Raw genomic sequence first — 24,387 nt, forward strand, 5'->3', positions numbered from 1 at the left:
ATAGAATAGAATAGAATAGAATAGAATAGAATAGAATAGAATAGAATAGAATAGAATAGAATAGAATAGAATAGAATAGAATAGAATATAGAATGGAATGGAATAGAATAGAATAGAATAGAATAGAATAGAATAGAATAGAATAGAATAGAATAGAATAGAATAGAATAGAATAGAATAGAATAGAATAGAATAGAATAGAATATAGAATGGAATGGAATAGAATAGAATAGAATAGAATAGAATAGAATAGAATAGAATAGAATAGAATAGAATAGAATAGAATAGAATAGAATAGAATAGAATAGAATAGAATAGAATAGAATAGAATATAGAATGGAATGGAATGGAATGGAATAGAATAGAATGGAATGGAATGGAATAGAATAGAATAGAATAGAATAGAATAGAATAGAATAGAATAGAATAGAATAGAATAGAATAGAATAGAATAGAATAGAATAGAATATAGAATGGAATGGAATAGAATAGAATGGAATGGAATGGAATGGAATGGAATAGAATAGAATAGAATAGAATAGAATAGAATAGAATAGAATAGAATAGAATAGAATAGAATAGAATATAGAATGGAATAGAATAGAATAGAATAGAATAGAATAGAATAGAATAGAATAGAATAGAATAGAATAGAATAGAATAGAATAGAATAGAACAGAACAGAGTAGAGTAGAGTAGAGTAGAGTAGAGTAGAGTAGAGTAGAGTAGAGTAGAGTAGAATAGAACCCCTATCCACGGGGATGCTGCAGTTGTGTAAGTGTAAAAACAGGTCATAAGTCACTTTTTTCAGTGCCTTTGAACAGTCACTAAACTAATGGCTGTAAGTCAAGGACTATCTGTACTGTATGTAAACAGGGAGCAAACCCCACACTGACAAGTACTGATGATGTTCCCTAGTTGGGTCATGAAACATCTGCAGGTAAACCACCCAGCTCAGAGACCACCAAGGACCCCACAGTTCAATCCTGAGCTACAAATATTATCTTCTATCTGTATCCACATTTACGGGGAAAAAAGGGGGGGATAGAGCAGGGGTGCCAAAACCGTGCCCACCCCAGCTTCAGCAATGGGAAAAAAAAGTCACGATACGTTGTGACACGTCATGTGACGTGGCGAATTTGACACCCCTGGGATAGAGGGAAAAATAAAGGAAAGATGTAGGAATCACTCCATCAGGCATTGAATAAGCACAACAGAACATTTATTAAAACTTGCGTACTGCTGACCACTCATGATAAGATTCAGGAAGCTGTTAACAAGAGCCGAGCACTCTTCACACCGTGGGAAAACTTAGAATCAGAAACCAGGAAGAAATAAATTTGATTTAAACTAGGAGCCTTCCAACTTGGCCCTTTGATGACTTGTGGACTTCAACTCCCAGAATTCACCAGCCAGGCATGCTGGCTGAGGAATTCTGGGAGTTGAAGTCCACAAGTCATCAAAGGGCCAAGTTGGAAGATCCCCTGATTTAAACTATTAACCCAATCTGGGGCAATGATGCCAGCAAGGGACAGCTCAGTTGGAAAGGTTGAAACTCTGAAGCGGAGAAGATTTGGGGTGAAACGATGCTGGATCAGTTACATAGTTGGGTAACAAGCTTGATTGGCTACCCCACAATGGTTATCCACTCCTTTAAGCAATCGCATGTAGCCCTGCTCGCCCCAATTCTTGGACCAGCTGGGAAAGAGAAGAAAGGAAAAAAGGGAGATTAACAGGTGGATAATTGATGGTGTGTGGCAAAACTACGGCTCTTTGTTAGAAATCCTGTTTGTATGAAGTATTACACAGAGCAAAGAAAGAGCACAGTCACCATGTGCTTTACTGCTCAACTATATACCGTAACTATAATAGGAAATAGGAAACTCTACTTAGAACAAAAGAACATAGAGTATATACTATATAGCAGGGGTCTTCAAGCTTGGCCCTTTTATGACTTGTGGACTTCAACTCCCAGAATTCCTCAGCCAGGCATGCCCTTTTATGACTTGTGGACTTCAACTCAGCCAGCGTGCCTGGCTGAGGAATTCTGGGAGTTGAAGTCCACAAGTCATAAAAGGGCCAGGTTTGAAGACCCCTGCTATATACCATAGATCCAAGCTTGTAAATATTGCCATCTACTTGGCTGAATACTATTGTAGTTGTTGCATAAAAATACGTTCCAACAATGAACTCTGACACTCTTGAACCCTTGACCGATCAAGAGGTTCGCCTGTATCCCTTCCACAGCTGGCCCAGATCCTCTGTGTTGCCAAGACTGAACTGCTTTCTAAAAAAAAAATATCTGTGGGAAACAAAGACTATTCAATGCATGCAGTTCACATACAAGAGTGGGAGTTTGGTCTGCTTAAGGCCCCAGGGTAGAAAGTGGGAGATTGGGAGATCTAGTTGTGCCTTAGGCATGAAAGCTGGCTGGGTGACCTTGGGCCAATCACCAGGAGACGGTGAGTTCTAGTCTGTCCTTAGAGATAAAAGAGCTGGGTGATCTTGGGCCAATCACCAGGAGACGGTGAGTTCTAGTCCTGCCTTAGGTATAAAAGCCGGCTGGGTGACTTTGGGCCAATCACTTGGAGACAATGAGTTCTAGTCCCACCTTAGGTATGAAAGCCAGATGTCAATCACCAGGAGGTAGTGAGTTCTAGTTCCACCTTAGGCATAAAAAGCCAGCTGGGGCAAGCTTACCCAGGCTGAGAAATCCTGATCTAACAAATAGCCCCTCACACTTTCTTAGCTAAACCTGATGATAAAATAAATGAGATTTCACTTTGACCCAGGAACTGATTTTCAGTGCCCTTCTTCTTCACCCTGTGCCATCTCCTCTTGAATCACCTGTTCTTTAGGATCCAGTAATGTGTGGTCTTGTCACCCTCCTGCTCACTGCCGTAGCCCACAGCCAGCATGGCATGGCTGACCTTGTGGGTGCACCAGCTGCTTGCAAAGATACCTGGTCAGAGAAGAACAGAACACAGAGAGAGAGAGAGAGATGGTCCTCAAAACCTACTAACAGGAGGTCTCTTAAACCTCTGTGTCTGTGCATGTACCCATATGTACACACCCACTCCACCCCCAAAGTTGCTTTTTTTTTCTTCCATAGACATTCACCCACTCCACTATGGCCATCAGCCCTGCGTGTCCAACCAAAGATACATGGGTTGATCTTCAGCAGACTAGCCTTGTTTTGGTATTTTAATTTTATAATTGAGGGGTCCTTGGTGCTCTCTGAGCTTGGCTGTTTTCTTGCAGATGTTTCACGACCCAACTAGGTAACATCATCAGTGCTAGAAGGAAGTCAGTGGGGTTGGTGGTTCTTTGATTAGTTAGATAAATAGAGATAGATAGGTAGATAGATAGATAGATAGATAGATAGATAGATAGATAGATAGATAGATAGATAGATAGATAGATAGATAGATAAGATATAGATAAGATACATAAATAAGATACATAGATAGTAAGATAGACAGATAATAGATAGATAAAGATAGATGATACGATAGATGATAGATATATTAGAAAGATAGAAAAAGATAGATAGATAGATAGATAGATAGATAGATAGATAGATAGATAGATAGATAGATAGATATAGATAGATAGATAGGTAGATAGATAGATAGATAGATAGTAAGATAGACAGATGATAGATAGATACATAGATAAGATAGATGATATATTAGAAAGAGAGAGAGATGATATAGATAGATAGATAGATAGATATAGATAGATAGATAGATAGATAGATAGATAGATAGATAGATTATAGATAAGATACATAGATAGATAGATGATACATGATAAGATAGATGATAGATGATAGATGGATAGATAGATAGTAAGACAGACAGATGATAAGATAGATAGATAAAGATAGATGATAGATATATTAGATAGATAAAGAGATAGATAGATAGATAGATAGATAGATAGATAGATAGATAGATAGATAGATAGATAGAAAGATAGATACATACATACATACATACATACATACATAAGATACAGTATATGATAGATACATTATATAGAAAGATAGAGATAGATAGATAGATAGATAGATAGATAGATAGATAGATAGATAGATAGATGATAAGATAGATGATAGATAAGATAGATGATAGATATATTAGAAAGACAGAGAGGTAGATAGATAGATAGATAGATAGATAGATAGATAGATAGATAGATAGATAGATAGATGATAGATAGATAGATAGATAGATAGATAGATAGATAGATAGATAGATAGATAGATTGTTGTTGTTAGCTGCGAAGTCGTGTCCGACCCATCGCGACCCTATGGACAACATTCCTCCAGGCGTTCCTGTCTTCTACCATCTTCTGGAGTCCATTTAAGCTCACACCTACTGCTTCAGTGACTCCATCCAGCCACCTCATTCTCTGTCGTCCCCTTCTTCTATTGCCCTCGATCTTTCCCAGCATTAGGCTCTTCTCCAGTGAGTCCTTCCTTCTCATTAGGTGGCCAAAGTATTTGAGTTTTAGCTTCAGGATCTGGCCTTCTAAAGAGCAGTCAGGGTTGATCTCCTCTAGGACTGACCGGTTTGATCTCCTTGCAGTCCAAGGGACTCGCAGGAGTCTTCTCCAGCACCATAGTTCAAAGGCCTCAATTCTTTGGCGCTCAGCCTTTCTTATGGTCCAACTTTCACTGCCATACATTGCAACTGGGAAGACCATAGCCTTGACTATACGCACTTTTGTTGACAGGGTGATGTCTCTGCTTTTTAGTGTGCTGTCTAGATTTGCCATGGCTTTCCTCCCCAGGAGCAAGCGTCTTTTAATTTCTTGGCTACAGTCCCCATCTGCAGTGATCTTGGAGCCCAGGAAAACAAAATCTGTCACTACCTCCATTTCTTCCCCATCTATTTACCAAGAATTGAGAGGGCCAGATGCCATGATCTTGGTTTTCTTAATGTTAAGTTTCAACCCAAGTTTTGCACTCTCCTTCTTCACCCGCAACAAGAGGCTCTTTAGTTCTTCTTCACTTTCTGCCATTAGAGTGGTATCATCTGCGTATCTTAGGTTGTTGATATTTCTTCCGGCAATCTTAATTCCAACTTTTGATTCATCTAGCCCTGCCTTTCTCATGATGTGCTCTGCATATAAGTTAAATAGGCAGGGCGACAGTATACAGCCTTGCCGGACTCCTTTCCCAATTTTGAACCAATCAGTGGTTCCGTGTCCAGTTCTCACTGTTGCTTCTTGACCCGCATATAGGTTTCTCAAGAGACAAATAAGATGGTCTGGTACACCCATCTCTTTAAGAACTTGCCACAGTTTGTTATGATCCACACAATCAAAGGCTTTAGCATAGTCAATGAAGCAGAAGTAGATGTTTTTCTGGAACTCCCTAGCTTTCTCCATGATCCAGCGTATGTTGGCAATTTGATCTCTTGTTCCTCTGCCTCTTCGAAATCCTGCCTGTACTTCTGGTAGTTCTCGATCCACATACTGCTGAAGTCTAGCTTGTAGGATTTTAAGCATGACTTTACTAGCATGAGAAATGAGTGCAATGGTGCGATAGTTTGAACATTCTTTGGCACTGCCTTTCTTTGGAATTGGAATGTAAACTGATCTTTTCCAATCCTGTGGCCACTGTTGAGTTTTCCAAATTTGCTGGCAAATTGAGTGTAGCACTTTTACTGCACTGTCTTTTAAGATTTTGAATAGCTCAGCTGGAATACTGTCACCTCCACTAGCTTTGTTGTTGCTCAGCTTTTCTAAGGCCCACTTCACTTCACATTCTAGGATGTCTGGCTCGAGGTCAGTGATCACCTCATTGTGATTATCAGGGATGTTAAGATCATTCTTGTATAGTTCTTCTTTGCCATCTCTTCTTAATCTCTTCTGCCTCTGTTAGGTCCCTGCCATTTTGGTCCGTTATCATGCCCATTTTTGCATGAAACGTTCCCTTCATCTCTCCAATTTTCTTGAAAAGATCTCTGGTCCTCCCTATTCTATTGTTTTCTTCTATTTCTTTGCACTGTTCATTTAAGAAGGCATTCTTATCTCTTCTAGCTATTCTCTGGAATTCTGCATTCAATTGGGCATATCTATGTTTTTCTCCCTTGCCTTTCGCTTCCCTCCTTTCCTCAGCTATTTGCAAGGCTTCCTCAGACAGCCATTTTGCTTTCTTGCATTTCTTTTTCTTTGGGATGGTTTTGGTTGCTACCTGTTGTACAATGTCGCGAACCTCTGTCCATAGTTCTTCAGGCACTCTGTCTATCAGATCTAATTCCTTAAATCTATTTGTCACCTCTACTGTATATTCAACAGGGATATGATTTAATTCATACCTGAGTGGCCTAGTGCTTTTCCCTACTTTCTTCAGTTTAAGCCTAAACTTTGCGAGGAGAAGCTCATGGTCTGAGCCACAGTCAGCTCCTGGTCTTGTTTTTACCGACTGTATAGAGCTTCTCCATCTTTGGCTGCAGAGCATATAGTCAATCTGATTTCTGTGTTGACCGTCTGGTGATGTCCATGTGTAGAGCCGTCTCTTGGGTTGTTGGAAAAGAGTGTTTGCTATGACCATTGTATTCTCTTGACAAAATTCTATCAGCCTGTGCCCTGCTTCATTTTGTACTCCAAGGCCAAACTTGCCTGTTATTCCAGTTATCTTTTGGCTTCCTACTTTAGCATTCCAATCCCCCATGATGATAAGGACATCATTTTTTGGTGTTACTTCTATAAGGTGCTGTAGGGCTTCATAGAACCGGTCAATTTCATCCTCTTCAGCACTGGTGGTTGGGGCATAGACTTGGACTACTGTGATATTGAATGGTTTGCCTTGGATTCGAACTGAGATCATTCTGTCATTTTGAGGATTGTATCCTAGTATTGATTTCCCTACTCTTTTATTGACTATGAAGGCTACTCCATTTCTTCTGAGGGATTCTTGCCCGCAGTAGTATACCTGATGGTCATCTGAATTAAATTCACCCATTCCTGTCCATTTTAGTTCGCTGATACCTAAGATGTCGATGTTCAGTCTTGTCATCTCTTGTTTGACCACGTCCAGCTTTCCTTGATTCATGGATCTTACATTCCAGGTTCCTATGGAGAAAAAATCTTTACAGCATCGGACTTTCCTTTCACCACCAGACACATCCACAGCTGAGCGTCCTTTCGGCTTTGGCCCAGTCGCTTCATTCTTTCTGGCGCTACTAGTACTAGCCCTCTGCTCTTCCCCAGTAGCATATTGGACACCTTCCGACCTGAGGGGCTCATCTTCCAGCGTCATATCGTTTTGCCTTTTGGTACTGTCCATAGGGTTTTCATGGCAAAGATACTGGAGTGGTTTGCCATTTCCTTCTCCAGTGGATCACGTTTTGTCAGAACTCTCTTGCTATGACCTGTCCATCTTGGGTGGCCCTGCACGGCATAGCTCATAGCTTCATTGAATTACGCAAGCCCCTTCGCCACGACAAGGCAGTAATCCATGAAGGGGAGATAGATAGATAGATAGATAGATAGATAGATAGATAGATAGATAGATAGATAGATAGATAGATAGATAATGGATGGATGGAGAGAGAGAGAGACTGACTGACTGATGTGTGGTACTTGATGCTCTCTGAGCTAGGTTGGTATTTTGCAGACATTTCATGACCCACCTAGGTAACATCATCAGTGCTAGAAGGGAGTCAGTGGGGTTGGCTCTCTGCTTACATACAGGTGCTTTTGCCCTGTCAGCATTGGGTGGCGGTGATCTTGATGTTTCCTTGATTAGGCTGTTGTTTACTGTTTGATTGTTGGTCTGAATTGGTTGTTCCTTGATTGGGAGCCTGTTTACTGCCTGATGGTTGATCTAGTGTTAATCTTATTTATTCTATTTTTATTTACTGTTAAGACTTCCGTGCCAAGACTTCTACGCTAGGCGGCTTACAGTCGTGCAATCGAAATACCAAATAAAACATTACGCGATGAATGTTAAATCTTGCTGTTGTCTTTGGTTGTCTAGGTGTTGTTTGATGCTGAAGAGGCGTTTTGGCCTTTTGGTTTCCTTTATGGCTTTTTGATGTCTGTTTTGCCACTAGTATACTGTATAGTCAAGGCTATGGTCTTCCCAGTTGCAATGTATGGCAGTGAAAGCTGGACCATAAGAAAGGCTGAGCGCCAAAGAATGGAGGCCTTTGAACTCTGGTGCTGGAGAAGACTCCTGCGAGTCCCTTGGACTGCAAGGCGATCAAACCGGTCAGTCCTAGAGGAGATCAATCCTGACTGCTCTTTAGAAGGCCAGATCCTGAAGCTAAAACTCAAATCCTTTGGCCACCTAAGGAGAAGGAAGGACTCACTGGAGAAGAGCCTAATGCTGGGAAAGGTTGAGGGCAAGAGAAGAAGGGGACGACAGAGAATGAGGTGGCTGGATGGAGTTACTGAAGCAGGAGGCGTGAGCCTAAAGGGATTCCAGAAGATGGCAGAGGACAGGAAGGCCTGGAGGAACGTTTTCCATGGGGTCGCGATGGGTCGGACACGACTTTGCAACTAACAACAACAACAACAACAACAACAATACTGTATAAACAGAGAGCAAAACCCACTCCTTTGTAGCACTGATGATGTTACCTAATGGGGTCGTGAAACGTCTGCAAGAAAAAATCACCCCTCAATGGTATGTAAATATAAGCAGAGAGAAAACCTCATTCCCTTCTAGAACTGAAGATTTTACCCAAACCCAACAGAGGCCATCCTTGTTTCAGCAAGCAAAATTGACACCAGCGACTTGGTCATTAAGCGGAGCAGTCACTAAATGAAAGGGTTCTTGTGCTCACCGTCCGAATTTCTTTTGCTTTAAAGAGCCATGAAGCTCTTCAAGACAAGGATAGCTTGCAAAGGGACCTTTTTCATGAGCATTGTAACTGTGAATGGTCATGGTCTGAAGCAGTCACTAAACGAGGACTGCCTTTATTTAGCCCACAAATCTATCTTACAGATATTAGATGCTCTGTAGCAGAGGTCTTCAAACTTGGCCCTTTTATGACTTGTGGACTTCACTTCCTGGCTGAGGAATTGAAGTCCACAAGTCATAAAAGAGTCCACAAGTCATAAAAGGGCCAGGTTTGAAGACCCCTGCTCTACATATCCGCAATTGCTTCAGTTCTCCTTACCTGACTTATAGAAATGGAATGGGAAACTCTTAGCGTCCACACCCAAGGATACTGGCCCAATCGTGGCCACAGCTTGCTCCAGGGCCGTCTCGTTCTGTGACTGAATCCGCACTAAGGACGTGCAGTTGCCCACCCGAGCTTTTGGGTTGTAGTGACACTCGAACTCGTCCTGCAGAGATGGGACAGGAAGATGCAGGGGACGTTTAGCAGCCTTTTTTGAGACTGATCCGTAGAACATAGAATCAGGGTTGGAAAGGACCTTGGAGGTCATCTAGTCCAACCCCCTGCTCAGGCAGGAAACCCTATCATTTCAGACAAGTGGCTGTCCAGTCTCTTCTTAAAAACTTCCAGTGTTGGAGCATTCACCGCTTCTGGAGGCAGGTTGTTCCACTGATTAATTGTCCTCACTGTCAGGAAGTTTCTCCTTAGTTCTAGGTTGCTTCTCTCCTTGGTTAGTTTCCATCCGTTGCTTCTTGTCCTGCCTTCAGGTGCTTTGGAGAATAGCTTGACTCCCTCTTCTTTGGGGCAGCCCCTGAGATATTGGAACACTGCTATCATGTCACCCCTCACCCTTCTCTTCATTAAAGTAGACATTATATATATTATATATATTATATTTTTATACCGCCCTTCTCCCGAAGGACTCAGGGCGGTGTACAGGGCAATAAATATAAAAAAGGAATACAAAAGTTAAAAAACGATTAAATATTATGCCCAAGTTTAAAACAGTAATTAAAAAACATATTAAAACCCCAACCCTAACCCATCAAACCAGGTCAGATTGCTCGAATAAATAGGTTTTGAGATCGCGCCAGAAGGAGCGCAGGTCGGGGGCCATCCGGAGCTCAACCGGCAGGCGGTTCCACAGGTCTGGCGTGCCCACAGAGAACACTCTCCCCCTGGGGTCCACCAACGGCACCCTGAGGAGGCCCTCTCTGTGGGAGCGCACTGGACGGAGGGAAGTTGACGCCGGCAGCAGGTGCTGCCGTAGGTAATCTGGACCCATGCCATGAAGGGCTTTGTAAGTCATTACCAACACCTTGAATCTCACCCGGAGGACAACCGGCAGCCAATGCAGCTCGCGGAGCAAAGGTGTAACATGGGAGTATCGGGAGACTCCCAGCACAACTCGCGCGGCTGCATTCTGCACCAGTTGGAGCCTCCGAGTGGACTTCAAGGGCAGCCCCATGTAGAGAGCATTACAGTAGTCTAGACGAGAGGTCACGAGCGCATGAGTGACTGTACGCAAGGCATCCAGGTCCAGGTAGGGTCGCAACTGGCGCACCAGGCGAACCTGGGCAAAGGCCCCCCTAGTCACAGCTCCAATATGCTCTTCTAAAGAGAGCTGTGAGTCTAGAAGGACCCCCAAGTTGCGCGCCCTATCTACGGGGGGTAATAGCTCACCCCCCATGGCAAGAGATGGAATAATCGGAATTTCCCGGGATGCCGGCACGAACAGCCACTCAGTCTTGTCAGGGTTGAGCCGAAGCCTGTTCCTCCCCATCCAGACCCGGACCGCCTCCAGGCAACGGGACATCACGTCGAGGGCATCACTGGGGTGGTTTGGGGTCCCTATTTCCAGCAACCGTTCCTTGTATGTTTTAGCCTCCAGTCCCCTGATCATCTTTGTTGCTCTTCTCTGCACTCTTTCTAGAGTCTCAACCTCTTTTTTAAATGGTAGCTGAGAGACCAAATTAGCTCTCCATTTGTGATTTAGAATAAATAGCAATAGCATTTAGACTTACTGTATATACAGCTTCACAGTGCTTTACAGCCCTCTCTGAGCTGTTTATAGAGTCAGCCTGTCTGCCCCCCCCCCAAACAATCTGGCTCCTCATTTTAATGACCTCGGAAGGACGGAAGGCTGACTTGCCAAACTGCTGCCAGAATTAGCAGAATTAGCCTGCAGCACGGCATCCTCTGGGCTCTGGTGCTTGCAAATCCCCATTTTAGGTGAAAAATTTGCTACTTCGCATGGTGGGGGGGGGGGGTAACAAATTCAGCATTTGGCTACAGTAGATCCAGTTGCTGTTTTGGCTAAGAGTGGTGGTCCTCACTTTATGGAATAGCTTGATCCCTGAGATACGTAGCAAGCCCGCATCCCTTGCCTGCAGGCTGGAAAATAGTCAAACCCATCTTCCTTACAATAGGGGTCCTCAACCTTGGCAACTTTAAGACTTGTGGACTTCAACTCCCAGAATTCCTCAGCCACAACCTTGGCAACTTTAAGACTTGTGGACTTCAACTCCCAGAATTCCTCAGCCAGCTGGCTGAGGAATTCTGGGAGTTGAAGTTCACAAGTCCTAAAGTTGCCAAGGTTGAGGACCCCTGCCTTGGAAGATAGAATTATAGGGCAGGGAGGGACCTCAGAGATCTTCTAGTCTGACCCCCTGCTCAAAGCAGGAGCCTTAAACCATCCCTGTCAAACAGTTGTCCAGTCTATTTTTTTTTTGTGAAAGGATGGGGGATCTGCTCGGAAATGGCCATTTTTAACATATTATTCAAATATAGATAGTTCTTAGTTTACGGCCTCAACTGAGCCCCAAATTTCTGTTGTTAAATGAGACATTGGCTAAGTGAATTTTGCTCCCTTTTTACAAACTTTCCTGCCACATTTGTTAAGTAAATCACTAAAGTTAAGTCGGTGAAACGGCTGTTAAGGGAATCTGGATTCCCCATTGACAATAATAATAATAATAATAATAATAATAATAATAATAATAATAATAATAATAATAATAATAATAATAATAATAATAATAATAATAATAATAATAATAATAATAATAAAGTTGGAAGGGACCTTGGAGGTCATCTAGTCCAACCCCCTGCTCAGGCAGGAAACCTTATACCATTTCAGGCAAATGGCTGTCCAGTCTCTTCTTAAAAACCTCCAGTGTTGGAGCATTCAGAACCTCTGGAGGCAGGTGGTTCCACTGGTTAATTGTTCTCACTGTCAGGAAGTTTCTCCTTAGTTCTAGCATCCTTAGTTCTCCTTAGTTTCTAGAGTCTCGACATCTTTTTTACATCGTGGTGACCAAAACTGGATGCAGTATTCCAGGTGTGGCCTTACCAAGGCATTGTAAAGTGGTATTAATATTTCACTTGATCTTGATTCTATCTCTCTGTTAATGCAGCCTAGCACTGTGTTGGCTTTTTTGGCAGCTGCAGCACACGGCTGGCTCGTATCTAAGGGATTGTCTACTAGGACTCCGAGATCCCTCTCACAGTTGCTACTATTGAGCAAGGTACCCCCTATACTATACCTGTGCATTTGATTTTTCCTGCCTAAATGCAGAACCTTACTTTTTTCACAATTGAATTTCATTTTGTTAGATAGTGCCCAGTGTTCGAGTCTGTCCAGATCCTCCTGTATCTTAAGCCTGCCTTCTGGAGTGTCGGCTATTCCTGCCAGCTTGGTGTCGTCTGCAAATTTGATGAGTTCCCCGTCTATCCCCTCATCCAAGTCGTTAATGAAGATATTGAAGATATTGCTGGCCAGAAAGTCACAAAAGGTGATCACGTGACCCCGGGATGCTGCCACCATCATAAGTAGGAGTCAGTTGCCCAGCATCTGAATTTTGATCATGTGACTGGGGGGATGCTGCAATGGATGTAAGTGTGAAAAATGGTCCTAAGTCACTTTTTTCAGTGCTGTTGTAACTTTGAGTGGTCACTAACTGAATTCTTGTAAGTCAAAGAGCACCTGTAGAGTATGACCTTTTAATTGTAGTAAGTAACATACGCGGTGGCTCAGTGGGTTAGGATGCTGAGCTTGTCAATCAGAAGGTTGGCAGTTTGGCGGGTCAAATCCTGAGTGCCGCATAGCAGAGTGAGCGCCTGTTACTCGTCCCAGCTTCTGCCAACCTAGCAGTTCAAAAGCACGTAAAAATGCAAGTAGAAAAATAGGGACCACTAACAGCGTTCCGTGCGCCTTTGGCGTCTAGTCACGCCGGCCATGTGACCACGGAAGACGTCCTCAGACAAGCGCTGGCTCTTCGGCTTTGAAACGGAGATGAGCACCGGCCCCTAGAGTCGGAAACGATTAGCACGCATGTGCGGGGGAACCTTTACCTTTTAACATACTGTTCATTGTGTAATCGACAAAAATGGCCAGTAAATAGAGGAGTAATAACTACAAACACAGTCTTGGGGGGTCCTTGGTGCTCTCTGGATTTGGTTCTTTTCTTGCAGACATTTCATAACCCAACTTGGTAACATCATCAGGACTGGAAGGGGGTGGGCTTCTTCCAAATAGAATAGAATAGAATAGAATAGAATAGAATAGAATAGAATAGAATAGAATAGAATAGAATAGAATAGAATAGAATAGAATAGAATAGAATAGAATAGAATAGAATAGAATAGAATAGAATAGAATTTCAGACAGATTCTTCTTAAAAACTTCCAATGATGGAGCATTCACAACCTCTGGAGGCAGTTAGTTCCACTGGTTAATTGTTCTAACAGTCAGGAAGTTTCTCCTTAGTGCTAGGTTGCTTCTCTCCTTGGTGAGTTTCCAACCGTTGCTTCTTGTCCTGCCTTCAGGTGCTTTGGAGAAGAGCTTGACTGCCTCTTCTTTGGGGCAGCGCCTGAGATACTGGAACACTGCTATCCTGTCCCCCCTCATCCTTCTTTTCATTAAGGAGGAGCTTAACGAAAAGAGCTTCGTTTCACTCTTTTTCATTTCTAGCACTGATGATGCTACCTAGTTGGGTCATGAGACGTCTGCAAGGAAAGAACCCAGCTCGGAGGGCACCGAGGACCCCACAGCCCAACTCTGAGCCACAACGATTCTCTTCCATCCATCCATCCCTCCATCGTGTCTTGCCCATGTCCACCTCGTTCCCTTCTCTCACCTTCTCCTGGTAAGGATAATCCTCCTCCGAATTGATGCCTCTGTTGTCCCGGACGTATTCAAAGGCGTGGCTGACGTAGCCCCCGTGACAGCCTTCGTTGCCCAGCTTCCAGGAGCAATCCATGAGGTTCTGCTCGCTCAGAGGGACCAGCTTGCCGGTCTTCTTGAAGAGCAGGCCCTCCAGAGCCCCCGTGGCACTGAAGGCCCAGCAAGAGCCACAGTGTCCCTGTGAAGAGAGGAAGAGGCTGGGAGGAGCTCTGCAGGACCGGGAGGCCAAGGCTGGTTGTCTCCGTTCGGTATTTAATTGAGGAGGAGGAGGAGGAGGAGGTAGATGGAGACAGTGAAGGAAAAGAAGGACAACCAAGAGAAGGTAGAAGGAGAAGAAGGGGAAAGGGTAAGGAGGAGAAGGAAGAGAAGTGGAAGGAGAAGGAGAGGTAGAGAGGGGAGAGGAGGAGAAATGGGAGAGGAGAAGGAGAAGGAGGAGAAGGAAAAGGAGAAGGAAGAGAAGAGGAAGGGGAAGGAGAGGTAGAGAGGGAGGAGGAGATGAAATGCAGGAGGAGAAGGAGGAGAAGGAGAATGGGATGGGGAGGGGAGGAAATAGGAAGGGGAAGGGGGGTAGAGGGGGGAGGAGGAGAAATGGGAGAGGAGAAGAAATGGAGGAGGAGGAGGAGAAGGAGAAGGAAGAGAAGGGGAAGGAGAGGTAGAGAGGGAAGACGAGGAGAAATGGGAGAGGAGAAGAAATAGAGAAGGAGGAGAAGAGAAGGAGAATGGGATGGGGAGGGAAGGGGAAGGGGAGGGAGGAGGAGGAGAAATGGGAGAGGAGAAGAAATAGGGAAGAAGGAGAAGGAGGAGAAGAGAAGGAGAATGGGATGGGGAGGGAAGGGAAGGGGAAGGGGAGGGAGGAGGAGGAGAAATGGGAGAGGAGAAGAAATAGGGAAGAAGGAGAAGGAGGAGAAGAGAAGGAGAATGGGATGGGGAGGGAAGGGGAGGGAGGAGGAGGAGAAATGGGAGAGGAGGAGAAATGGGAGAGGAGAAGGAGAAGGAGGAGAAGGAAAAGGAGAAGGAAGAGAAGAGGAAGGGGAAGGAGAGGTAGAGAGGGAGGAGGAGATGAAATGCAGGAGGAGAAGGAGAAGGAGAATGGGATGGGGAGGGGAGGGGAGGAAATAGGAAGGGGAAGGGGGGTAGAGGGGGGAGGAGGAGAAATGGGAGAGGAGAAGAAATGGAGGAGGAGGAGGAGAAGGAGAAGGAAGAGAAGGGGAAGGAGAGGTAGAGAGGGAAGACGAGGAGAAATGGGAGAGGAGAAGAAATAGAGAAGGAGGAGAAGAGAAGGAGAATGGGATGGGGAGGGGAGGGAAGGGGAAGGGGAGGGAGGAGGAGGAGAAATGGGAGAGGAGAAGAAATAGGGAAGAAGGAGAAGGAGGAGAAGAGAAGGAGAATGGGATGGGGAGGGAAGGGGAAGGGGAGGGAGGAGGAGGAGAAATGGGAGAGGAGAAGAAATAGGGAAGAAGGAGAAGGAGGAGAAGAGAAGGAGAATGGGGAGGGGAGGGAATAGGAAAGGAAAGGAGAAGGGGAAGGGAGGGGTAGAGAGGGAGGAGGAGGACAAATGGAGGAGAAGAGAAGGAGAACAAGGAGGAGGGGATCAGCAGAAGGAGGAGGAGAATAAAAAGAAAGAGGAGGAAGAGATAGGGAAGGAGAAGAAAGAGGAGAAGAAGGAGGAGCTAGAAAGAAGGAAAGATAGGGGGAGGATTAAAAAGAGAAGAAAGAAAAAGGAAGGTGAAGATGAAGAGAAGAAGGAGGATGTTGTGTTGTGAGTTCTTTGGAGGCAGGAGGCGAGACGAGAGGGTTCAAACAGGAACATTGCTTTATTGAGGCAAACAGGAACAGAACTGAAGCAGAGGCTTCTGCGCAGCTACTTATACGGTTGGCCACTAGGCGGCGGCCAATAGGTTTAAAGGAACCCATTCCCGCCCCCAAATCATCCAATGATCTTCTTGGAGACAGCAAGTCGGGCTAGTCAGCGACCGTTACACAGACACCTCAATTGAGCAACCTTAAGCAGCATTCAAAAGACACGTGAACACTAGTTCAAGTAAAATCCCAATACTTTACAGAGGAGATGAGGAGGAGGAGGAGGAAGAGACGAATCAGAGAAAGAGGAGAAGAAAGAGAAGGGGGGATGAGGAGGAGGAGATGGAAGAAGGAGGAAGAGAAAGAGGAGGAAGAAGAGAAAGATTGGTCACTGGAGAACAAAGCTGGCGGTCATGGTCCCATATCATTGCAGGAGGAGGAGGAGGAGATTTTCCCAGTAAACGTGGAAAAAGAAAAAAAATCTAGCTTGACTACAGAATCTCCGGAACTCACCTGATTTTTTACAGGAGTGACGAAACCCTTCGTACGCCAGTCCACCTGCTTGGGGGTCTCCTTCGTGGCTGATTCTTGGAAGTAAGTGACACCTTCTTCTTTCTCTCCAGCTCGATCGGGCTGGAAACGATTCAACATCTGGTTAAACTCCTCATCTGTCTGGGGAAGAAATCGGGAATTTTGTCTCCGGCTTGTGACTCTTAATTTTTCAGCAAGACAGCAGACTAAACCATGGGAGAAACCGAGGCAGAGAAGGTGAAAAAGGAAGATGGATGTGCTTGTGAGGTAGTCATCGAAAGGAAGCCAAACTGCAACCCTCTAGACCAGGGGTAGGCAACCTCGGCTCTTTTATGACTCATGGACTTCAACTCCCAGAATTCCTGAGTGAGTCAGGAATTCTGGGAGTTGAAGTCCATGAGTCATAAAAGAGCCGAGGTTGCCTACCCCTGCTCTAGACTAAAGCACCGTTTCTCAAGCTTGGTAACTTTAAGGTATGTGGACTTCAGCTAGCAGAATTCCGCAGGCAGTATCTGTGGACTTCAACTCCCAGAATCCCCCAGCCAGCATGAGTGGACTTGAACTCCCAGAATTCCCCAACCAGCATCTCTGGACTTGAACTCCCAGAATTCCCCAGCCAGCATCTCTGGACTTCAACTCCCAGAATTCTGGGATCATCCTGGGATCACGTGATCCCCATTTGCAGACTTCCCAGTCAGCTTCCGACCAGCAAAGTCAATGGTGGGAAGCTGGATTCGCTCAACAGCCTCACAATTCGCTTAACAACCGCAGGGATTTGCTTAACGGTGGTGGCCAGAAAGGTCGTAAAAAGGGGCAAAGCTCACTTAACAACAGCCTTGCTTAGCAACAGAAACTTTGTGGTCGTAAGCAGAGGTGGGATTCAGCCAGTTCATACCAGTTCGGCAGAACCGGTTGCTAATTTTTTGTTGCCCAGGCCCAGAACGGACTTCCGGAAGTGGCATCCCCACAGAGAACCGGTTGTTCACCTATTTGAATCCCACCACTGCCTCCCTCCCTGCCTCTCTTCCTTCCTTCTTTTCCTCCTTCTGTCCTTCCTTCCTTCCTTCCTTCCTTCCTTCCTTCCTTCCTTCCTTCCTTCCTTCCTTCCTTCCTTCCTTCTCTCCTTCCTTCCTCATCAAATACTTTCCTTCCTCCAGTGGTGGGATTCAGCCAGTTCGCACCACTTTGGCAGAACCGGTTGCTAATTTTTTGTTGCCCAGGCCCAGAATGGACTTCCGGAAGCGGAATCCCACACAGAGATGTTGTGATTCAGGGTCAGCCTGTGGGTTCGGCAGTTGGGTCGGACGACTCAGAGGAGGAAGGGGGGTGTTGAAGACCTTGCTGAGGGGGTTGAAGATCTTGCTGATGATAGCCCTCAGGCAGGCCCCTCCCACTTGGTCACCATGGAGACCCATTTGTGTGAGCCTGACAGTGTGGATGAAGATGACCCACAGCTGGCCCTGTTCAAGGACGCCCGACGCAGGAGGCAGTCAATTAGGAGTAAACAGAGGAAGGCAATGGGGCTTCTCGGAAGGAGGCAGAGAGAAGCCACGCCCTGAACTCTATATAAGGGGAATGTGTGGGAGGGCTGGTTTGCTGAAGGCAACAGCTTGGATAGTTCCTGTTTCTTAAAGCTCCTGTTTCTTGGTTCGTGTCTTGTTTGTTTTTGTAGCTATAAATTTGGCAGGCGTAATTCCAGCCTCTTGCCTTCTTGTAAAAGGGGTTGTCCCTGCCTTTTCTGCAGGGCCGGTAGCAGGCTGGTACAGAACAAGAGAGCCAGTTGTTCACCTATCTTAATCCCACCACTGGTCGTAAATCAAGGACTTATAACTTTACTTTGGCCCTCCGGTGAAAAGAGAGGACTTGTTAACAAAGACAAAAGGCAAGAAGAGACGGCAGAGGACAAGATGGTTAGATAGAAAGATCAACACAACGAACGTGAATTTGGGCAAACTCCAGGGGGTAGGTGGAGGGCAGAGGGAGCTGGCGTGCTGCGGGTCACAAAGATTAGACACAACTTAGCAACTGCACAACAACAAGGACGACCACGACGACGACGACAACCCATCCAGAGTTTACCAGATCACCCAAGTGGTTCATGGCCACTTGGAAGCTGTGTTTGCCCTGAGCGGCTTCCAAATTGTGTTGTTCAATTCTGCGCAGGTTCCTCTCCCAAATCGTCCGCCGGAAAGCGTCTTCCTCCTGTGACGACACAAAGGGCCTGTCACAAACCGAGAGACACAGACGCTTCCCCCCCAACCCTTCTCACCGCAAGAGAAACCCCCTCCCACCACCACCAACTTGAAAGAACACTTTAATTCAAGGCCAGTGACGAGGAGACGCCACGCTCCGTCAGCCTGATCCAAGAAGCAACAATAGATAGATTTCAATGCAGGCAGTCCTCAACTTACAACCGCAATGGAGCCCAAAATTTTGGTTGCCGACGAGGCAGTTGTGGAAGGCAGCTTTGCCCCATTTGACAGCCTTTCTTGCCATAGTTGTTAACTGAATCACTGCAGTTGTTAAGCGAGGACTAAGGTTGTGAAATGAATCCGGCTTCCCCCATTGACTTTGCTTGTCAGAAGGGCCCAAAAGCGGATCGCTGCGACCATCATAAATATGAGTCAGTTGTCAAGCGTCCGAATTTTGATCACTTGACCACAGGGCTGCTGCAATGGTCAGAAGTGTGAAAGTTGACATCCGCCCATCTTAAAGTATGCTGGATGGGGGATTCTGGGAGATTAAATCCACCCATTGTAAAGCATGCTGGCTGGGGAATTCTGGGAGTTGAAGTCCACCCATCTTAAAGCATGCCAGCTGGAGGATTCTGGGAGTTGAAGTCCACCCATCTTAAAGCATGCCAGCTGGAGGATTCTGGGAGTCGAAGTCCACCCATCTTAAAGCATGTTGCCTGGGGATTCTGGGAGTTGACGTCCACCCATTTTAAAGCATAGCTGACTGGGGAATTCTGGGAGTTGAAGTCCACCCATCTTAAAGCATGCTGGCTGGGGGATTCTGGGAGTTGAAGTCCACCCATTTTAAAGCATGCTGGCTGGGGGATTCTGGGAGTTGAAGTCCACCCATCTTAAAGCATGCTGGCTGGGGGATTCTGGGAGTTGAAGTCCACCCATCTTAAAGCATGTTGCCTGGGGATTTTGGGAGTCGAAGTCCACCCATCTGAAAGCATAGCTGAGTGGGGAATTCTGGGAGTTGACGTCCACCCATTTTAAAGCATAGCTGAGTGGGGAATTCTGGGAGTTGAAGTCCACCCATCTTAAAGCTGCCAAAGTTGAGATCCATTTATGTAACCTTCCAATACGGTAGAATTTGGTCTGCTGGACACACTTCCCAACTGGACTTCCTCACAAGGCTGACACAAACTCACCTCCAAGTAGCCCTTGGCGTGTGTTTCCTTCCATCCCTTCCATGCCCCTTCCAAGGCCAGATCCACGGGGCTGCAGGACACCTTCAGGAAGACCAGGGTGGTCACGGTGAGCCGAACGAACGACCACATGCCTCTGTCTTGGTGGAAATGAAGATACCCTGGGGATTAAGGACATGCAAAGCTGGGGACCTGTTTGAGGCTTCGTATTTCCTGTGTCATGTATTCTGACCTGAGTCTGGGTGTGCCCTTTGGCCTCTGTGGGTTAATCCTATTATGTCCTGTTTTAGACTTTGGGTGGGGTGTGTAGATTTTAGGTGTCTTTGTCTTCCTAATCTTCTAGCTGGAGGCCTCCAACTTTCCTGAATGGATTATCACATCTGCATTTCAACAGAGCTGGTTTCTGCTTGGGGGGAAGGAGATAATAATAAAATAATGATAAACCTTTATTGTCAAAGTACATGTGTACATTGAGATTAGCTGAGCCTCCCCCCCCCCGTGCTCTCTCCCCCCAACACACAGTGACAACAAACCCTCCATCCTACCACACCATGTGAACCAACTACACCACACACCGGCCTCCCAAGTCAATTCTGCATAAGTTCACAGAGATTATGTCCCCATTTAAAAGCCTAACAGCCCACGGATAAAAGCTATTTTTCAGCCTGTTGGTACGGCTGGCTATATTCCTATATCTCCTACCGGATGGTAGGAGAGTAAAGAGATACCGTCCAAGGTGTGAGTCATCCCTGAGAATCTTCCTCACTCTTCCAAGATGGGGCTATTAAGAAAACTGGGTGTGCTTTTCTGCCTCTTTAAGATCCTTTGAGGAAATATATTTTTCCGCCCTTTTAATATTTCCTTCTCTGGGGGTGGGGGGCTGACTTCCCACAACCAGTTCATAGACTTATAGTTTTCCCAGACAACCCCCCCACAACATCTTACATAATTCATATCAACAAGTTCAAGTTTGTTATCGGAACCGTCTGCTTCAGGTCCACACCTGTTCTGGTGTCCTTGAAAAGGCTTCAGGCTCTCGCGGACTTCAGCTGAATCGAAGTTTCGTTTCTCCATTTAACCCACTTGAAAGTAACATCTCTCCCCCTCCCTTAATCTAAAGGCAAGGTGAAACGCAGAGGCACGTAGCGGTCAAAGTTTCATCCTTGATATAAAGTCTCAACCTTCTCAGTGGGAGGCAAGAGTCTTCAACTTCAGGCCGCCACGCTACTCTAACATCACCTTACAATAAGGTAGAATTAATTCGTCTGTCTGTGCTTTGCGTCTGGGCCATTGCAAGGCTAGCGAGCCTATTCTGGCCCCCTTCCCATTGCCGTCTGTTTCTGTAGTTCTGCTCCCCTAGACACACACACACACACACACACACACACACACACACACACGAGTGAACATATATGCACAGAGGAAACAGACCTTGCCTAATCAAGATTGCGGCATTTTAGGGGGGAAATCTAGAAGAAAACCTTTTTTTTTTTAGCAAAACATTCTGTTTCCAAATGTTTTGCCGTTAAAAAGTGCAGGGTGGGGTGATTGAGGGGCGGGTGGGAGAATTAGGATTAGACTGCAGGAATATTTTTCCCAGTCCTTTCCCTCCCCCCCATCCCTTCCCCAAGGGGTCTTTATGCTGTGTCCGCTGCTACCCCTTCAATATTTTGGATAATTATGACTTCCCGATTTTGCAGCTAAGATTAGAATTGAGCAACCACGTTAAATTGCAGTTAATTCCGGGCCTCGTCCTTTTTGAGTGCTTCTCCCTACCTACATCAACAACTCCTGCTCATCTCTACTTAGGTGTTCCTTCTTCGTTCACAGGACTCTTTTATCTGTGGAAAAGCCCCATCTAGTTTTGTAGGGAAATGCTAGGACACGAGCAAACACCCCTCCCCCCCAATTCTGGCATGATCTCTACATCAATTTATAATAGAATAACAAGGTTGGGAGGGACTTTGAAGGTCATGTAGTCCAACCTCCTGCTCAGGTAGGAGACCCTTATACCATTTCAGACTAATGGCTGTGCAGTCTCTTCTTAAAAACCTCCATTGTTGGAGCATTCACAGCTTCTGGAGGCAAGCAGTTCCGCTGGTTAATTGTCCTCACTGTTAAGGAAATTTCTCCTTAGTTCCACGTTACTTCTCTCCTTGATTAGTTTCCATCCGTTGCTTCTTGTCCTGCCTTCAGGTGCTTTGGAGAACAGCTTGACTCCCTCTTCTTTGGGGCAGCCCCTGAGATATTGGAAGACTGCTATCCTGTCCCCCCTCGTCCTTCTCTTCATTAAAATAGACATCCCCAAATCCAGCAACCGTTCTTCATGTTTTAGCCTCCAGTCCCCTGATCATCTTTGTTGCTCTTCTCTGCGCTCTTTCTAGAGTCTCGACATCTTTTTTTACAGCATGGCGACCAAAACTGGAGGCCGTATTCCAAGTGTGGCCTTACTGAGGCCTTGTAAAGTGGTATTAACAGTTCGTGTCATCTTGATTCTATCCCTCTTGTCAATGCAGCCTAGCACTGTGTTGGCTTTTTGGGCAGTTGCAGCTGCCCCAAAACGGATAATTAAGTCATATTTCTTAAAACTTCTATGGTCCCCACCAACAGCAACGTACTCGACAGCCTCTCCTCATGTGTGTATTGGACCACACAAAGAGAGCGTGCGCCTGTGATCAAATGAGATGGCTTGAAAGGCAGCTGAGCATCTTAGGACCATGTTAAGTATATCTCCGGCTGCAGGATGGTCAAGTGGAGCTTCCAGAGGCCGGGGCAGTCTACCTTAAAAGAACTAAGCATTTCCTAGTGTCTTCGAGTGCAGCTCCCAGATGTTCCCTTGCCCAACAGCAGCTCCGTCCCCCGATTTATGACCTGTCCCCCCCCCACAACTGCACTTACCTTTCCCAGAAGAAAAAGCTAGGAAAAGAGGTTTCTTCTGCTTGCCCGTCTCTCTCCAACGGCAAAAGTCACTAGATCTCATGAACGTTCTCTCCTCCCTCTCCCCCCCCTCCGTTTCCTTTCATTTGCCCTGCCTCCCACCTTCTGGGTTTTGCAAAGCTGAAAGCCACAATTTTCTGACGCGAGTCTAGCTTTCACGGAACCCCCACCGGTAGCTCTCCAGCGCAAGGGAGGATGTGGTTTTCTTGCGGTGAACCAGAACTCAGGGCTTGTGCTTTCTCGTCAGGCTCAGAGAAGAGAACTGGGTTCGAAAGGCATGAAAAATAAAGGCACGGGACTTCCTAGGTGTGCAGGGGGGAAAAGGACGAGGAGGGTCACCTGGACAGCTCTGCGGCGAAAAAAGGTCAAGCTAATTTTTGGGGGCTGCACAGTCGGAAACGCTGCCTCCGACGCAGAGCAGGGGAAAAGCCGCTGAGCTCTGTGTCATTCCAGCTCTGAAACATCCCCCCCAAAAAAGCCATACACCCCATTTTAGAAGAGACAGGGAGAAGCTGGAGGGGTTCACAGTTGCCAGAAGAGGTGGGAGAACCCCATTTTTTTTTAGAGCTACGGGTCGTCCTCCAGTTACGACAACTGAGCGCGGCATTTCCGTTGTTAACCCAGAAGTTCAGACGGTGGCGAAGTTGAGTTTTGCCCAATAACAACAACAATAAAATAATAATAATAATAATAATAATAATAATAATAATAATAATAATAATAATAATAATAATAATAATAATAATAATAATAATAATACCACCATCAAATCCACATCTGCCTATCTCTTAGTAAAGACTTGATAGGTAGACAAAAATGCCAAATCCAATCTGAACATCTGGCTGACTGTGCGATGATTAATAACAATAATAAATAAATAAATAAATAAATAAATAATAATAATATACTTTGCAAAACACATCAAGAAATTGCAGCTTCCTGCAATAACTCCAGCACAGCTACAAAAAACTGTGCTACTCAGAACATCTTACATTTTAAGGAGATACCTGGTTGATACCTAGGATGCTAGCAGCAACCCATGTCAACCATCAGCACGAGTCAATTTGAATGTTCAATTGACTGAGGTTCATGTTTAATGAATTAATTAAATAATAATAATAATAATAATAATAATAATAATAATAATAATAATAATAATAATAATAATAATAATAATAATGATGATGATGATGATGTTGGGACCTTGGAGGTCATCTAGTCCAACCCCCTGCTCAGGCAGGAAGAAACCCTATACCATTTCAGACAAATGGCTGTCCAATCTCTTCTTAAAAACTTCCAGTGTTGGAGCATTCACCGCTTCTGGAGGCAGGTTGTTCCACTGGTTAATTGCTTTACAACCTTGCTTGTCACGGTTGTTGAAGTGAATCGGCACAGTCATTCAGTGAGTCACAAATGAATCCGGCCTCTCCACTGAGACTTTGCTTGGCAGAAGGTCGCCAAAGGGGGAATCACGTGACCCCGGCGAATGGCCACTAAACAAATGGTTGTTAAGTTGAGGACTACCATTTAGCCTCAACTGTGTGGTTGTAAACTGAGGACTAATCTGTCCTTTGAAAACCCCCGATCTAAAGCGTTTCAGACAGAGGACTGCCTATCATCAGTAGACACCCCCATTTGGCACTGAAGAGTGAAAGACACACACACAAGCACACACTCGCCAGTTAAAACCC

General features: G+C 45.3%; 1 protein-coding gene across 4 annotated transcripts; it reads right to left on the reverse strand.

Moving 5' to 3' along the window:
• Positions 1-1,205: 1,205 nt before the first annotated feature.
• LOC308666754 (procathepsin L-like) lies at positions 1,206-22,749 on the reverse strand. Of its 4 annotated transcripts, none has more exons than XM_081325647.1 (8): positions 22,658-22,749; positions 19,763-19,920; positions 18,457-18,579; positions 16,360-16,518; positions 14,000-14,224; positions 9,141-9,309; positions 2,848-2,962; positions 1,206-1,698 (listed from the first exon to the last, which is right to left on the reverse strand). In XM_081325647.1, exons 1-8 carry the CDS (start codon positions 22,737-22,739, stop codon positions 1,599-1,601), a joined length of 1,131 nt encoding a protein of 376 aa, XP_081181773.1. In that variant the 5' UTR covers positions 22,740-22,749; the 3' UTR covers positions 1,206-1,598. The 4 variants fall into 4 exon arrangements, with proteins under 4 accessions (XP_081181773.1, XP_081181774.1, XP_081181775.1 ...); XM_081325648.1 differs by having other exon boundaries at positions 19,763-20,162; positions 22,658-22,735; XM_081325649.1 differs by having other exon boundaries at positions 19,763-20,165; positions 22,658-22,700.
• Between the last annotated feature and the right edge of the window lie 1,638 nt (positions 22,750-24,387).

The sequence above is a fragment of the Vipera berus genome (genome assembly GCF_964194415.1).
Source record: "Vipera berus genome assembly, chromosome: 1".
Classification (NCBI taxonomy): Eukaryota; Metazoa; Chordata; class Lepidosauria; order Squamata; family Viperidae; genus Vipera; species Vipera berus.

Coding starts and splice junctions, on each gene's coding strand:
- LOC308666754 (XM_081325647.1), bottom strand. CDS start 22,739: ATGAGATCTAGTGACTTTTGCCGTTGGAGAGAGACGGGCAAGCAGAAG. Junction 18,580..19,762: donor ACGCCAAGGGCTACTTGGAG/GTGAGTTTGTGT, acceptor GTGTCGTCACAG/GAGGAAGACGCTTTCCGGCG. Junction 14,225..16,359: donor TCACTCCTGTAAAAAATCAG/GTGAGTTCCGGA, acceptor CTCTCTTCACAG/GGACACTGTGGCTCTTGCTG.